General features: G+C 39.7%; 3 protein-coding genes across 6 annotated transcripts; 1 reads left to right on the top strand and 2 right to left on the bottom strand.

Annotated features, from left to right (window-relative positions):
- The first annotated feature begins 220 nt into the window (after positions 1 to 220).
- On the top strand, positions 221 to 1,971 carry LOC117652341 (ATP synthase subunit O, mitochondrial). Its single transcript, XM_034397184.1, has 6 exons — positions 221 to 335; positions 900 to 944; positions 1,029 to 1,139; positions 1,274 to 1,406; positions 1,486 to 1,598; positions 1,680 to 1,971. The coding sequence occupies exons 1-6, from the start codon at positions 309 to 311 to the stop codon at positions 1,878 to 1,880; spliced, it is 630 nt and encodes a 209-aa protein (XP_034253075.1). The 5' UTR covers positions 221 to 308; the 3' UTR covers positions 1,881 to 1,971.
- A 310-nt stretch (positions 1,972 to 2,281) lies between these two features.
- Positions 2,282 to 7,309, bottom strand: LOC117652340 (eukaryotic translation initiation factor 2 subunit 3, Y-linked-like). Of its 2 annotated transcripts, XM_034397183.1 has the most exons (9): positions 7,135 to 7,303; positions 6,647 to 6,710; positions 6,461 to 6,571; positions 3,797 to 4,030; positions 3,481 to 3,639; positions 3,026 to 3,400; positions 2,781 to 2,950; positions 2,530 to 2,702; positions 2,282 to 2,452 (listed from the first exon to the last, which is right to left on the bottom strand). In XM_034397183.1, the coding sequence occupies exons 1-9, from the start codon at positions 7,195 to 7,197 to the stop codon at positions 2,383 to 2,385; spliced, it is 1,419 nt and encodes a 472-aa protein (XP_034253074.1). In that variant the 5' UTR covers positions 7,198 to 7,303; the 3' UTR covers positions 2,282 to 2,382. The 2 variants fall into 2 exon arrangements, with proteins under 2 accessions (XP_034253074.1, XP_034253072.1); XM_034397181.1 differs by lacking the exons at positions 2,282 to 2,452; positions 2,530 to 2,702; positions 2,781 to 2,950; ... (1 more) ...; positions 3,481 to 3,639; positions 3,797 to 4,030 and adding an exon at positions 4,197 to 5,624 and having other exon boundaries at positions 7,135 to 7,309.
- A 467-nt stretch (positions 7,310 to 7,776) lies between these two features.
- On the bottom strand, positions 7,777 to 13,143 carry LOC117652840 (regulator of nonsense transcripts 3A). 3 transcript variants are annotated; one of them, XM_034397997.1, is made up of 7 exons: positions 12,743 to 13,097; positions 12,445 to 12,658; positions 12,164 to 12,367; positions 11,836 to 12,053; positions 9,043 to 9,314; positions 8,198 to 8,945; positions 7,777 to 8,087 (listed from the first exon to the last, which is right to left on the bottom strand). In XM_034397997.1, the coding sequence occupies exons 1-7, from the start codon at positions 12,896 to 12,898 to the stop codon at positions 7,908 to 7,910; spliced, it is 1,992 nt and encodes a 663-aa protein (XP_034253888.1). In that variant the 5' UTR covers positions 12,899 to 13,097; the 3' UTR covers positions 7,777 to 7,907. The 3 variants fall into 3 exon arrangements, with proteins under 3 accessions (XP_034253888.1, XP_034253886.1, XP_034253887.1); XM_034397995.1 differs by lacking the exons at positions 7,777 to 8,087; positions 8,198 to 8,945; positions 9,043 to 9,314 and adding an exon at positions 9,754 to 11,555 and having other exon boundaries at positions 12,743 to 13,143; XM_034397996.1 differs by lacking the exons at positions 7,777 to 8,087; positions 8,198 to 8,945; positions 9,043 to 9,314 and adding an exon at positions 9,754 to 11,555 and having other exon boundaries at positions 11,836 to 12,050; positions 12,743 to 13,143.
- Positions 13,144 to 13,159: the final 16 nt, after the last annotated feature.

Here is a 13,159-nt window from a genome sequence, read left to right as displayed (position 1 = left end):
GGACTTTTGCCGCGCAACAGACAGAACACGGTGCTCAACGGCCCAGCACAGCCAACCTTTTAACTTTAACTAACTTGTAGCATATCTGTCATCATATTAGTTACTGCTTTACTAAAGTACAGCCTCGCAAGAAATAAAATTTAAATCATAGCTAACAGATTTGTAAATTTTAAACTAAAATGGGGTGTAACCATTTAAGTGGTTTCCATTTATTTTCCAGTTTGGTTGAACACTTTTGAGGCTTATTTTTTTTTTCTTCTTTCCCTTCACCTTCATTTGTCAACTTCACTTCCAGCAGTCCAGTCAAAATGGCGACCCCAAAGATCGGTATGATTGTAAGTATTTCATTGAATCCACCTTGAATTTCTTGTATCCTCGTGTCATAACGACATTAAACTGACCGCGCTATTAAAGTCCTACTAGGATCACAGCGCACGTTGCATGTCCCTGCTGTTAAAGAGCTCATGCACTTGCCGTTCGTAGCATCAGAGGACCAGGGGTCAAAGACGAAATAATTTGCTCCTTTCACGTTATCCATTAACGCTACGTCTCAATGCCGGTTCAGACTGAATGTTGTTGGTAGTTCAGAGGCTGTTTTCTACCTTACAAGTCCTGAGAGACTAAATGTAGACGTCTTGCCTACACATAGTCAAGGTTAAGGCATTGGCTGTCTGCTAGATCGGTCACACGGTCAGCATCCAAATTCGCAATATCCACATTGTTTGTCATAAATGTCTGTTGAAGAAAGCCTTACCCGTTATTTCGTTTTCTTTCATGGGCTACGTTAGAGAATGCTCGTTTTACTCACAATCCAGTGCTGTTTAAAGTGATACATAACCTCTCATGTACAATTGCTACCTGCTCTGTTTGTCTCATTGTCATGCCTGTCGCTTTTGCAGGTGAGGTCCTTCTCCTCCTCCCCCGTCGGGCAGCAGATGGTGAAGGTCAGTACTTTATAAGTTTTTCTCGTCAGTTCATCGTCTTCCTCCTTTGTCAGCCTAAGCTTACGTCATTGAAATTTGTTCCAGCCCCCAATCCAGATCTTTGGGCTGGATGGTCGATATGCCACCGCTCTGTTCTCTGGTGCCTCAAAGATGAAGGCCCTTGATGCTGCAGAGAAGGATCTCATCAAAATTCAGGTGTTTATCACTTACATTCTTTGGTCCTTAAGCAATGCTCCACCACGCACTGCCTTGTTCCACTAGGCACTGTTTTTCCCTGGTGTATCCTCCTATCCTAATATTATTTGTTATGTTTAATATTCATTCCATAGACTGAGCTGAAGAAGGATGCGAAGTTGAATGACTACCTTATCAATCCAAGCATCAAGAAGAACATCAAGGTTGAGGCCATCAAAGCAGCTGCTAAGCAGACTAGCCTGTCTGCTCCCGTTACCAACCTGCTGAGTAAGTTTACAATACATCAGTGAGTGGACAGCATTTCATTTACTGTGTTTTCAAATTGTCTCATCTTCCCTCTGTCTAGGTCTTATGGCAGAGAACAACCGGCTTAAGAACCTGAATGGCACCATCAATGCTTTCAAGCAGATCATGGCTGCCGCTCGAGGAGAAGTTCCCTGCGAAATCACCACTGCCAAGGTGGGTAACAATCTCTGATAGTACCAATTGCCAGTCTGCTTCTATGACCTTTTTACTTTAGCTCATAAAATTTTGTTTCAGCCCCTGGATGCTGGGGTCCTGAAGGAACTTGAGGGAGCACTGAAGGGCTTCTTGAAATCAAACCAGAAAATTCTGCTGACCACCAAGATTGATCCTTCCATCATTGGTGGGATGGTTGTTACCATTGGTGACAAATATGTTGACATGAGCATTGCCTCAAAAGTTAGAAAGTATTCCAAAATCATTGCTGACAGTGCTTGAATAATCATTTTATTAATTGGATTGTAGTCCATTCATGTCTGTTATGTAAATATATCAAATCCTTCTTTAAATTAAAGTTGGTCAACTCTAAGTGTGTTTTATTATGAACCCTACATGGTAGTTTTGATAATATTTGAATTTATTGAGCTTGACTGGAAGATTATCATTCAGAGACTAGTTCAATATTCTATTCCTGCTAATTTTAAGTTCAGGAACGCTGTGGTGGGAGGCTGTGTTGTGTTAATGTCAATCCCTTTCGAAATATACTAATAAGTAATTTCTGAACAGCTTCAGTGGGATTTATCATTTTAATATTGTTCTAATTAACTCAGAAGTCAGTTGGTTTTGAGCTCTGAGGGCCTCACTGGATTCAAATGAAGTAACTCAATAGACTCAAAGAATGGGTTTCCAGTGCTTGAAGACATTTATTGGACAGTATGAGAAAAAATATCTGCTATATAATGATTCATTTTTAATACAACCATAACACAATGAAACCATGTTAAAATGGCTTATGATCAACAACAGGCTGAATAGTTTCGCCACCACGAATCTGACCCCATCCAATCAACCTAAAAGAAAGCAAAAATTCAGTGAAGTAGAAAAAATTAATTTCAACTTCCAGGATAATAAAAGAATATTCACTTACCGCCAATGCTTCTCCACTCGTCGACTCAGGGCAATCTTCTCTCCAATTTCTGTACACACTGGACTGGTTAGGCTGATTTTTGCCAAGTCCATCTTGGTAGCGAGCACACGCCCACCAGTAGACAATGAACCAATGTTGACCAGAAGGACTTCATTCTTTGACAGCTTCTGGACCTGTGAAAAGAAGACAAAGTAATGAAGGTGAGAGATAGATGTGTCTATCATCTAAATATTTAACAGTATTAAAATTACCTTGGCTGCTTTTTTATCCCCTTCAGTTCGGACACCGAGGAGGCGCTTCAGCAAGTAATATGAAATTTCCAGTTCAATGTAGATTTCTGGTAAAGCACCTACCGCACCAAGGACTTGACCCACAAGTCGATCAGCACGGCACAACGTGGGTTCAATCTTAGTTCCCACACCTGTAACAATTTGAGGCAATCAGCAAAATGAAGAATGTCAGGATATTTCAAGTACCATTAGATAGCTGCACACACCAATTAATCCTCCTGGAACTGCATACTGGAGTTCATTCTGCTCAGTGTAGAGAGAGACAATTCTTGAAAAGATAGGACGACAAGTCAGTTTGCCCTCTGCATCCTTTGATACAAGGCCTGGCCTGACCTCGATTTCCATGCCAACTTTGAGGACACCACGAAGAATACTTCCTCCAGCAACGCCTCCCTTCAAGTCATCAACCTCACATCCAGGTTTGTTCACGTCAAATGAACGAATAACAATTAGACGAGGAGCAGACATGAAATCACGGGTGGGCACAGGAATTTTCTTCATGATATATTCACACAAGACCTCAATATTATACTTCAACTGTGCAGAAATGGGTATGACAGGAGCCCCTTCCGCAACAGTGCCTGGGAACAGACAAATCAAAATCAAATAACCTAACAAGATTTATACACATCACCAATAAGGTCAAGAAATTAAAACTTACCTTGCACAAACTTAACAATTTGCTCATACTGTTCCTTTGCCTGTCCTTCTTTCACAAGATCTATCTTATTTTGCAATATCACAATATGCTTGAGCTTCATGATTTCAATTGCAGCCAAATGCTCGGATGTCTGAGGTTGTGGACAGGGCTCATTTCCAGCTGAAAATCAAAATATTTTTATAGCAAACAACTAAACAATTTTTGTTTTCTGATGTAACAATAAGAAAATTGTATGGAAAATTGAAAGGGATTAAAAAAGAACAAAAAGACACAAATAACAATGTACAGAAAGATAAAAAAAATAATTTTAAATTACCAATGAGAAGAAGAGCAGCATCCATCACAGCTGCACCGTTCAACATGGTTGCCATAAGGATGTCGTGCCCAGGACAATCCACAAATGAGACATGCCGCACGAGTCTAAAGCGTCCAGAGCATGCAGGACGTAAGCAAGGAAAGGAATCATCCTTTGATGATCCACCAGAGATGTAGCAAGCTGGCCGTGGACACTTCTCATTGTCACATTTGTAAATCTTGGCATTGGCATAACCTGGAAAAATTTTAGAAAAAAAAATTCTCATTTACTCTGTGATGGCAAAGTGTACCTTGCATTAATACATTGATGCCCTTACACTGTAAATCAAGTTAGAGATTAAGATCAACCATTTTAAATATTTTGATAATGCAAAGGTATAATGATTAGTGAGACTTTAAAATTCTAGATTATTTGTACAAAAATTTATTGATGTGTTTTACGAAAGGAGAAGAAAAAACAGTACAAAAATCAGTACTTATCAAAAATACAAATAACAAAGAAACCAACAAAAAACACAGCAGGCAAAAAAAATGGGAAGGGAAAAACATTCAACTTGGTGTTAACACTAGATCACACATATTAACACTTAACAATTAAAATAAAAATTTTCTGCAGTTGTCTGCACCACACTTGCACTGCAGCATGGTTCCATCATCATTAGCTGCAGTAATGGATTTTGAGAGCCTGGGGTTGGATGTATAGCAAAAAGATATTTGTTCTTCAGCACGGATATCCCTTAGAGCAAAGAGAGCTAATCTGGGTAGGTTAGGGTCCAGGCAGTTAATGAATACTGCAAAAACACCACAGTTTGGGCTGCAACTGTGATTTATGAAATGGGAGACATTTCCATACTTGGCAGCATCAACTGTGTAGAGGGGATCTTCGGGATCATTGAAGTCCAGATCAAAAAGATAAGTTCTTCCATCAGTTCGGTGCTGAGCACCTCTGACTTCTGCCTCATCACTAAAAAGCACTTCACCAACATATTCACAGATGAAAGTTCCCTTTTTTATAGCTTGTTTGGCTTTCACTCCCCACCCACAACCATTATTTGTACGATAAATCGAAAGGGCGACTTGTCTTCCTTGCTGGACTACACGGTTGGGACATTCGTCACCACACATGCACTTTTTGTTGCACTCAAAGATGGGAGTGCCTTGAGGAACATGGAGTCTCTTTTTCTGATATGCAAAGGGGGCATCATTTTGAGAGTTGCAGCAAACACTTTTGGGGCCACAGTCCGAACACGCACAACCAATAGGTGGATCTTCTGGCAAAACTACATTGGGTCCTGCAATGTAACTTGCGATGTAAGTGAAGTTTGCAGGAGCTCGTTCGTTGTCGACATCGTTCTCCACAGTGATGCGCGCCTCATGGGGGGATAACTTGTTGATTTCTGTCTCCCACTCAGCAAGGAGCAGCAGTTGCTGCTCTCTTGTGAACTTTTCCTCTATACTGATAGTCACCTTTCCTAAAAGGACGTCCAATACACGCTGTGAGTTGTTTCTTTTGAAGAAATCAACGATTGCCTCTTGACAAGTTGTGAGGTTTGTGAACTTCTCCCAACTATTGTACTCCGGTCCCCACTCCTTCCACTTCACTAAAAACTTTTTTTGACCATTTATTACGTTTAAATCAAGGATCTCCTCCACCTCCCACACACCATCCTCCAAAACAGGAGCTACGACTACAGCTTCGTTTTCTTTTTTCTTTTTTGAGGACTTGAACTTTTGTCCATATTTTGCAGCGGATTTCTTCTTCTTCTTCTGGACGTGTGGAGCAACTTTTCCTTCCTTTTCAAATTTGTCTCCTCCTCCCTCCTCGTTGCCTGCAATTGAAAAGGTAGCTCGTGGGTCGTTTAGCCAGCACTTCATACATTTTGCACTTGGTTACTCAAATGTGTCTTGAAAGGATGTAGAAAATAATCAAAAGTAACAGCCCAGAAAGAGTCACCCTACCCACGCCCTCTGCCTAAAAGATACCAACTACAACAGAATAGAAACTATGATTTTATCCTTGAAACAGTTTCAGAGACCCCTGCGGACTAACTACTTTGAACCCAAGGGAATAAAAACACAAAAGTTTTCTGACGTCCACCCTGACAGATAGTATGTGAAGCCTAAATGGGCACCTTATGTGAGTTCTCTCAACATGTTATCAGCAGTGTCTTGTGAGAAAAAAAGCAAACAAACTTTTTTTTCTCACACAATTTCCGAATAATAATTTAAGTTAAATCCAAACCTCAAAAATGGTCAGAAACTCAGCACTAAGATTGCTATTTAATTTGCCATCAGATTTTAAATACCATTACCACTCTTTAGTAAAATTTATCATTCTAATAAAACTATGTGTGAGAATTTTTTAACATCTTGTGAATTAATCAAATGAGAACATAAAGCTGATCAGTCCTGCCATGCACTACACCTCAATAGTATGGTAAAAGAAGAAGGCAGATTGCAACAATGAAAAGCTTTTCGAACACAGCTGGCATATGCATCTTTAACAAAAGGAAAAAGTGTGAGAGATGAAGTCATCACTTATACCAACTACGCAATGCATTAATCCAAATAATGTTAAGGGGCGGGTTAGAGGATTTTAAAAAAAGGATTTTTCAAAAAGGTTTTTCAATTTAAAAACTACAAAGACTGTAGAACAGACTCTTACCCAGCTTAATGGTGATGTTTCTTTCCAGTTCATTCTTGAATCGGACAGTTTGTACACCAGAAATTGCCTTCACAACAGTAGATTTACCATGGGCGACATGGCCAATAGTACCTATGAGAGATTTAGTGTGAGAGCAACTTCAAAAATACCAACTTACAAAATGAATCGGATTTCATTACCACTCACCTATATTGATTGTGGCTTGTCTGCTGATAACCTCAGGTGAAAGTGCAGTGAGCTTAGATATATCCTGAAAATTTCAAATAGATTAGATACATGCAAGTCGATGGATTCTCAAGATAACCAAAACAGGGGTAAGGGTGGTCTCAGAACCAAATTTTCCCACGGTTACTATTCCGTATTCACCAGGATCAGAGAACTCGGCAAGAAAAATTAAATGACTGACAAGAATCCCAGATCCTAACCTGCCTGGTCCCCTAACCACGGAGCGCACGGAGCGCAACATCGCGAAAAGCAGAGTATCACGTCAACATGCAAAGTTCCAGGATGGATGTAAAACATAAGCCATCTTTGAATAAATGTAAATCAAAGGGATAGGTCCAAATTTTGGAGTGCTAAATGTAAATTCTCTCACGTATGGGACGAATGGGTTAGTTAACACCGGCCGCACGCATACGGCAAGTCAGAACACATATACATTTCTAACTACTTACTAATTTTGACAAATCCTGCTTGTGTAGATGAGGCTGCCCCGTGGTAGAACCTTCTGACGCCATATTTCATGTGGAAATTGACACGACTTTGCAAGTGAAATAAAGACCACGACAGCACGTTACATCAGCCTCGCCACAACCCCGATCCAACATGGCCGCCTCAACAGTTCAACAGTCAGGAAGGGCTACATTCCAAATGTACGTCAGGATTACGGTTTTTCGCTTTTTTGCGTGATAAATTTTCAGCATGGACACAATTTTGAAAATATTCCGACAAGAGGTACCTTGTCACATATTTTAAACCAAAAACCATCGTCTCTTAAAGAAATGAAATCATAAGGTGTGGTGTCGTATGTTGGCAATGAAGCCAGGCGCTAAATTTGAATCGAAAGCAAAGGGAACGCCAAGTCACATTCCTTTTAATTTCAATCCTCAGATTGGCCGGGAAGGGATACAACAAAAGTAACTGTCAAATCAGTTGATAGTTCAAAATTCCTTTAACATTTTCAAAAACAGTTTTTAAACATGTGTAGTTTCAAAATTCTTTAAATTATTGGCAAAGGAAAATGCTTTAAACACAAAAAAAAAAATGATTAAACAATACAAAATTGGTTTAACACATGGCATTCCAAGGAAAGGGTTACAACACGAAGTAAAATAAAAATTAAGTGAGTGTCTTCATGTAGAAGACAAAGTAAACTACAAAACAGAAAGAAACTACCCCCAAAAAAAAAATTAGGGAAAAAAAGAAGTATCACGAGAGAAAACTATTGTTATTCATTATCATTTTCTGATATCACAGAGGTCTTGGCAGACGACGGCACCGGAGACGGACTGGAGGATGGGGAATCCCTTTCAGTGCTGCTGCCCTTGCCCAGACCCTTTTCCCGTTCAAGCCTCTGTCGGCTGAAACGACCCATGCCGGGCCGATAAATCTCTATGCTCGGCCGATCCTGAAAAGCAAAAGAGAATAAATTACCAAAAAACTAAACAGGGAAACAAACACCAAAAAAAAGTACGTTTTTACCACAATGAAAAAGAAATTCAACTGAGTTCAGCTTACCTTATTTCGAATTCTTCGCTCTGCCCGGGGGTCCTTTTTATCTTTTTCATCTCTAGAATCTGAGGTGCCTTTCTTCCTCTCGTTTGACGACTCGCCTCCTGACTTGCGCCTTGATGGTTCCTCTTGTGTGGTGCCACCCTTTTTACTAGAGTTATCATCAAGAGATTGTTGGGCTTCTTCAGCACTACTCAACTTTTTTGTGTTTTCCTTTGAGTCAGGCATCTCACTCTTAGATCCACCTTGTTCCCGTTTGTTGGGATTCTTTCTTTCTGCTGCAGCAGCTCTTCGTTGCTCTCTTTCCTGATTGTAACTTTTTTTTCGAGTTTCTTCCTTTGGAGAATCTGTTTTGTCATTTGATTCATTCTTTTTCATTTCCTTGCTATCATCTTGGTAACGTTCCTCAGCAGTCTTCTTTGAATCATAACTTCGCTTTTGTTCTGAATCCTTCCCAGTCTTATTAGTTTTTTCAAATTTCTTGGACTCCCTAGTACTTTGTTGCTGGTATTTATCAGAACCTCGGCTCCTCTCATTAGGTCGACTACGAGATTCAGATGGAGTGTCTGCCTCTTTCTTAGCAATTGTTTTTTTGTCACCATTTATTTCTTCAGTAGAAACACTTTCGCTTTTATCCAAGCAATCTCCTACACTAGAAGGCTTGGAGGACATACCCTTGGCCGCAAGTCTTCTTTCATTAAGACGCTGTCTCTCTTCCTGGTAGCTCTTACCACCTCGCTTTGTTTCTTTGGATCTGAAACAAATTGATTACATTTAATTGCAAGCAAACTGGTTCCCCTACAGTTTAACAATCAAATAAAGAACAAAAATAGAGGCATCATGCATCTTACTTTGAATCCAGAGTGTTGGGTTGATTTTCTTTATCTTTTTCTTTATCAGGCCCTTGATCTTTTGTTGAATCCCTTCGAGAATCTCGTTTTGGCTCTCTTTGGGGCTCTCTTGCATCTTTTTCTCTTCTTTCCCTATCTTTCTCTCGAGCTTTACCACGATCGTCATCGCGACGCTTGGACATAATTTCTTTAACACTACTATCTTTCGAAAACCGTTTAATATCAGATGCATCCTTTGTTCCTTTGTCAGCTGCAGGCCCATGACCAGCTATCTGTAGCAAAATAAAAATAAATAAAACAAAAATTAAATTTGAAAATTGTCAAAGTTTTTTAATTTAATTGAGCATGGCACATTGAAACAAATAAGCTAAACCATGCATGGCAATATTTTATTTCTATCCCTATCCCACCAAGCACTTACCAGAAGTTTACAATTTCAAGCAAACAAACACAAGATAAAGGAAACAAATTTTTAGATAAGGGACAGTAGAAGTAAGAGAAAGACTGAACTAGGCCACAGCTTATTTGGGAAATGCAGATTTTTGTGAGACTGATTCTGTTGGTTCCTCAGTTCAAATTTTAGGAAGGCAAAATTACTGTGGTCTTTTTCAGGCTTTAAATCCCAATTTTTGAACAACATGGAAAGCAAGCAACATTGGATACTGCTGGACATTTATTTATGAACAGTAAGTGACTAAAAGAAAGCTTTCATGCAGGAAAATTACACTTGGATTTATTTATAGAATAAACAAAATGCAAGTAATGCAAGAGGTGATGAAATATGACAAGTTGATTAAGAGATTCATGAGAATAAAGGAGGGAGATAAATTTATTGTCTTCATAGAAGACAGTTGTCTTCAAAGTGCATTAAACCCACATCCCCATAAATTATGTGACAATCTGTAATTATAATCATACTTTGACTGCCTCTGATATTTATCACAAACGTTAGCTTGGGCCATTGGTACATTTGGGTAAGGCATTGAATACAGGTTCAGACTTCGATTAAGTTCAGAGATATTTCCTAAGCTCCATCCAACAGGCGAATGAAAAGCTTCTGCATAGTGCAATGGATGAAAGAAAGAACATTCTCTGCCAACATTACAATTCTCATTTGCAAAAGGTGCCCGCAAAGACTTCTTCATGTCATAGAAACTCTTTTGATGCCCACATAATATTCCTTTAAATTGAGAGTTCTTTAATAAGCGCTTAGAAAAATTGCCATTTTTCACAGGATTTATCCTTATGTCAGAATGGCTCACACATCTTGACGGAAGAAAGTGAGATGGACATCTTGCTCTCTTTGCTTCAATAAAAGGAAGGGAATCTATAGCTAAAGGTGAAGCCCCAGATTTGCACATAACACAAAGTCTCCTGGGCTCACCAGGCCAACAATAATGTCTATTCAATTGAAAGGAAGATGAATTCCTCTTATTGCAAATTTCTTTACATCCAGGACTTCTCTTGCCACACTTAAAATTATCAAAAGGTTGAATGGATGTCTTGGATCTGGAAAGCAATGGCTGCAACTTTTGTCTTTCAGAGGGAAAATTGAGGTTTTCAGACTGGCATTCCTTGGTTTCAACTTTAGAATCATTTTTGGGCTGAGACATCAGTTGCTTTTCCAGCTCCTCCAAAGTAGTCATCTGGTCCATGGAGCAGTTTGATGGAGATGGGCATTGTACTTGCAAAGTGCCACACTCCAGCATTTTAAACAGCTCAGTCAGCTTCATATTGGATTTGTTACTCTTTACTCTCTTCGAACAAGATAGTTTAAAGCTTTGATTACTTTTAGATGAGCTATTACTGTTGAGAGGGTGTTTCAGGTCAGGTTTGATAGGAACTGTGGTTCCTCTCTTGTGGTTCAAAATAAATTTGCTTTTGGTGTCCCTGCTGGGGGGATTGTGCTGAGCCCCACTTACTTTCCTACCTTTGTGGCTCCTACCACTTCCCTCTTGAGCTAGACTACTTCCTCTGGAGCCTCCACTGGTAGATTTCACTTCAATCATACTTAATGAAGTAGTTGAAGTGCTCTTCACCATTTCACAAGAGTCAGAAACTGAGCTATTGGGAGCATCAGAGAATTTGCTAATGGCAACTTGAGTAACTGTAGGACAGGTGACTAAAGGGTCATCACTACTGATACTGGAGGAAGAAAATAGCGGTTTCTGTGTGCCAGGAGCTACCAGTTTGTTCATGCAGCAAGACTTGAGGGTTTCATGGGCTTGGATGGGCTGGTGCAAATCTGTGCTAGAAGTGGTTTCACTTGAAACTTTTACTTCTGAACTAGGCTCCAGAATTATTTTGGCATTGCTAATATGAAGCAATAAGAGGTGCATCCTTTCACGCAGGATCTGACATGTGTGGGGAGCATGCAAATTGTTACTGCAACATGCAGAGCAAGACACCTTTTCTAGGCCTGAGGTATCCGTATCCAGGCCAATCATGCAGCGCAGGTAGCGAGTTTGTATCTCTGCCAAGTCTGGGGTTCGGTCACTGGAGGGTTGGGGAAGCTGGAAAATAAGGTCAATGGTATGCCATTTTCCAAAACCAATCAACCCTTAAATAAATGCCAAAGAGTAATGTCATTGAAAATTGAAAAGCAAACACTGAGTTTTTTAAAGCGGCTTTTAAGCAACCGCTTCTACCTTTGAATAATATTGATTATGAGATGAATAAATGATTAATGATGAAGAGCAGCTAAATATGAACCCAATACATGCAATAAGAAAATCAATAGCCACAGGCCCATCTATTAACCTTCAGTCTTTAGTGATAAATAAAATTTGGTACCTTTATTTGTGACGTTGGGGCAGCAATGTCACTATCTGCCTCTGCAGTCTTCCCATGCTTCACTGTAATGCGAGCATCATCGCGAGCTTTACGCCTTTCAACCTCTCTCTTTCTCCTTTCAGCAATTTTATCTTCTTTTGTCCTCAGTTTGTCTGCACGTCTTGCTTTTAAAAACTCCAGCAAGGGAGTTGATGTTACTTTTGGTGTAACTGCGCCTGCTAAAAGAGATGTTGGTGAGGTATCAGAAGTTACATCCAGATAACCCACATCAAGATGGAAAAAGAAGAAATAAGGGAGAGAAGATACAAAAAATGAATATATCACTCACTTATAGATGTTTCAAAGAAATGTTGCTTATTTGTTTTGGACGCAGACTTCCTCTGAGTCTCCTCTGCTTTCAAGGCTTCAAGAAATTCGAGATAGTACGGGTCATTACCAATTGTTCCTATACGAGGATCTTTCTTCCTTGAAGATCTCTGCTTTGGTATTCTTTGGAATGGAGCATATTCTACAATAGCAGGATACTCATTACCTAGGCCAGAAAAAGGACAATAAATACATGACGGTAGACTCATAGATCAAAGCCACAATTAGAGATTAACAGCATACCTTTGCTGTCAACAAAAACATAGTTGTCAAATTTTTCAGTGAAGATGAGCAGGTCTGCTACATGAACAAAATGTAGATAAGCTCTTGCAAATGAGTTTGGAGTTAAGCTCAAATCAGCTTTCACAAAATACATGTAGTCGACAGGTGGTAAAGGAGATACTTGGTCTAAAAATGTTTCCAGCGTCATAGTAGGTGGAAGGCGACGTACAACCACCTACAACAGAAGAAAATCTCAAACTCTCTGATCCAATGTGACAACACTTCTAGACGACAGGAGGTGTCAGGTCAAACATGTTACCTTGGTTGGAGGTTTTTCGACCTTGTCATTGGATTTTGGACGCTCATTTCCTTCAGTTGACAGCTTTGCAGCTTTTGACTTTGTCTTGGGTGACGACGGCTGCTGGGTCGAATCTTTCTGTGTGTCCTCTTGACTTGCCTTTACGGTTTCCGTCATGATCCAGAAAATGTTGTTGCTCTGAAATTGGATGTAGCATTCAATTCATTAAACAGAATCAGTCTCGGCTTGAACAAACTCAACAATTCCGTCGATTATTTTTTTTAAAAGCGGTGCAAAATACAACAATGTTGAACAAGAGAACAATGTTGTTGGTTATGGGTCGATCTAAACATCAACCCTCTCGATTCAAACGTTAGTACCACAATCATGACACAAACCATGAACCAAGGCTATTGCATGTTCTGAAAAAGAAAAAAC

Source organism: Thrips palmi, unplaced genomic scaffold (assembly GCF_012932325.1).
Source record: "Thrips palmi isolate BJ-2018 unplaced genomic scaffold, TpBJ-2018v1 HiC_scaffold_7, whole genome shotgun sequence".
NCBI lineage: Eukaryota > Metazoa > Arthropoda > Insecta > Thysanoptera > Thripidae > Thrips > Thrips palmi.
Note: the sequence above shows the minus strand (reverse complement) of the source record. Positions and strands in the feature narration are given on the sequence as shown.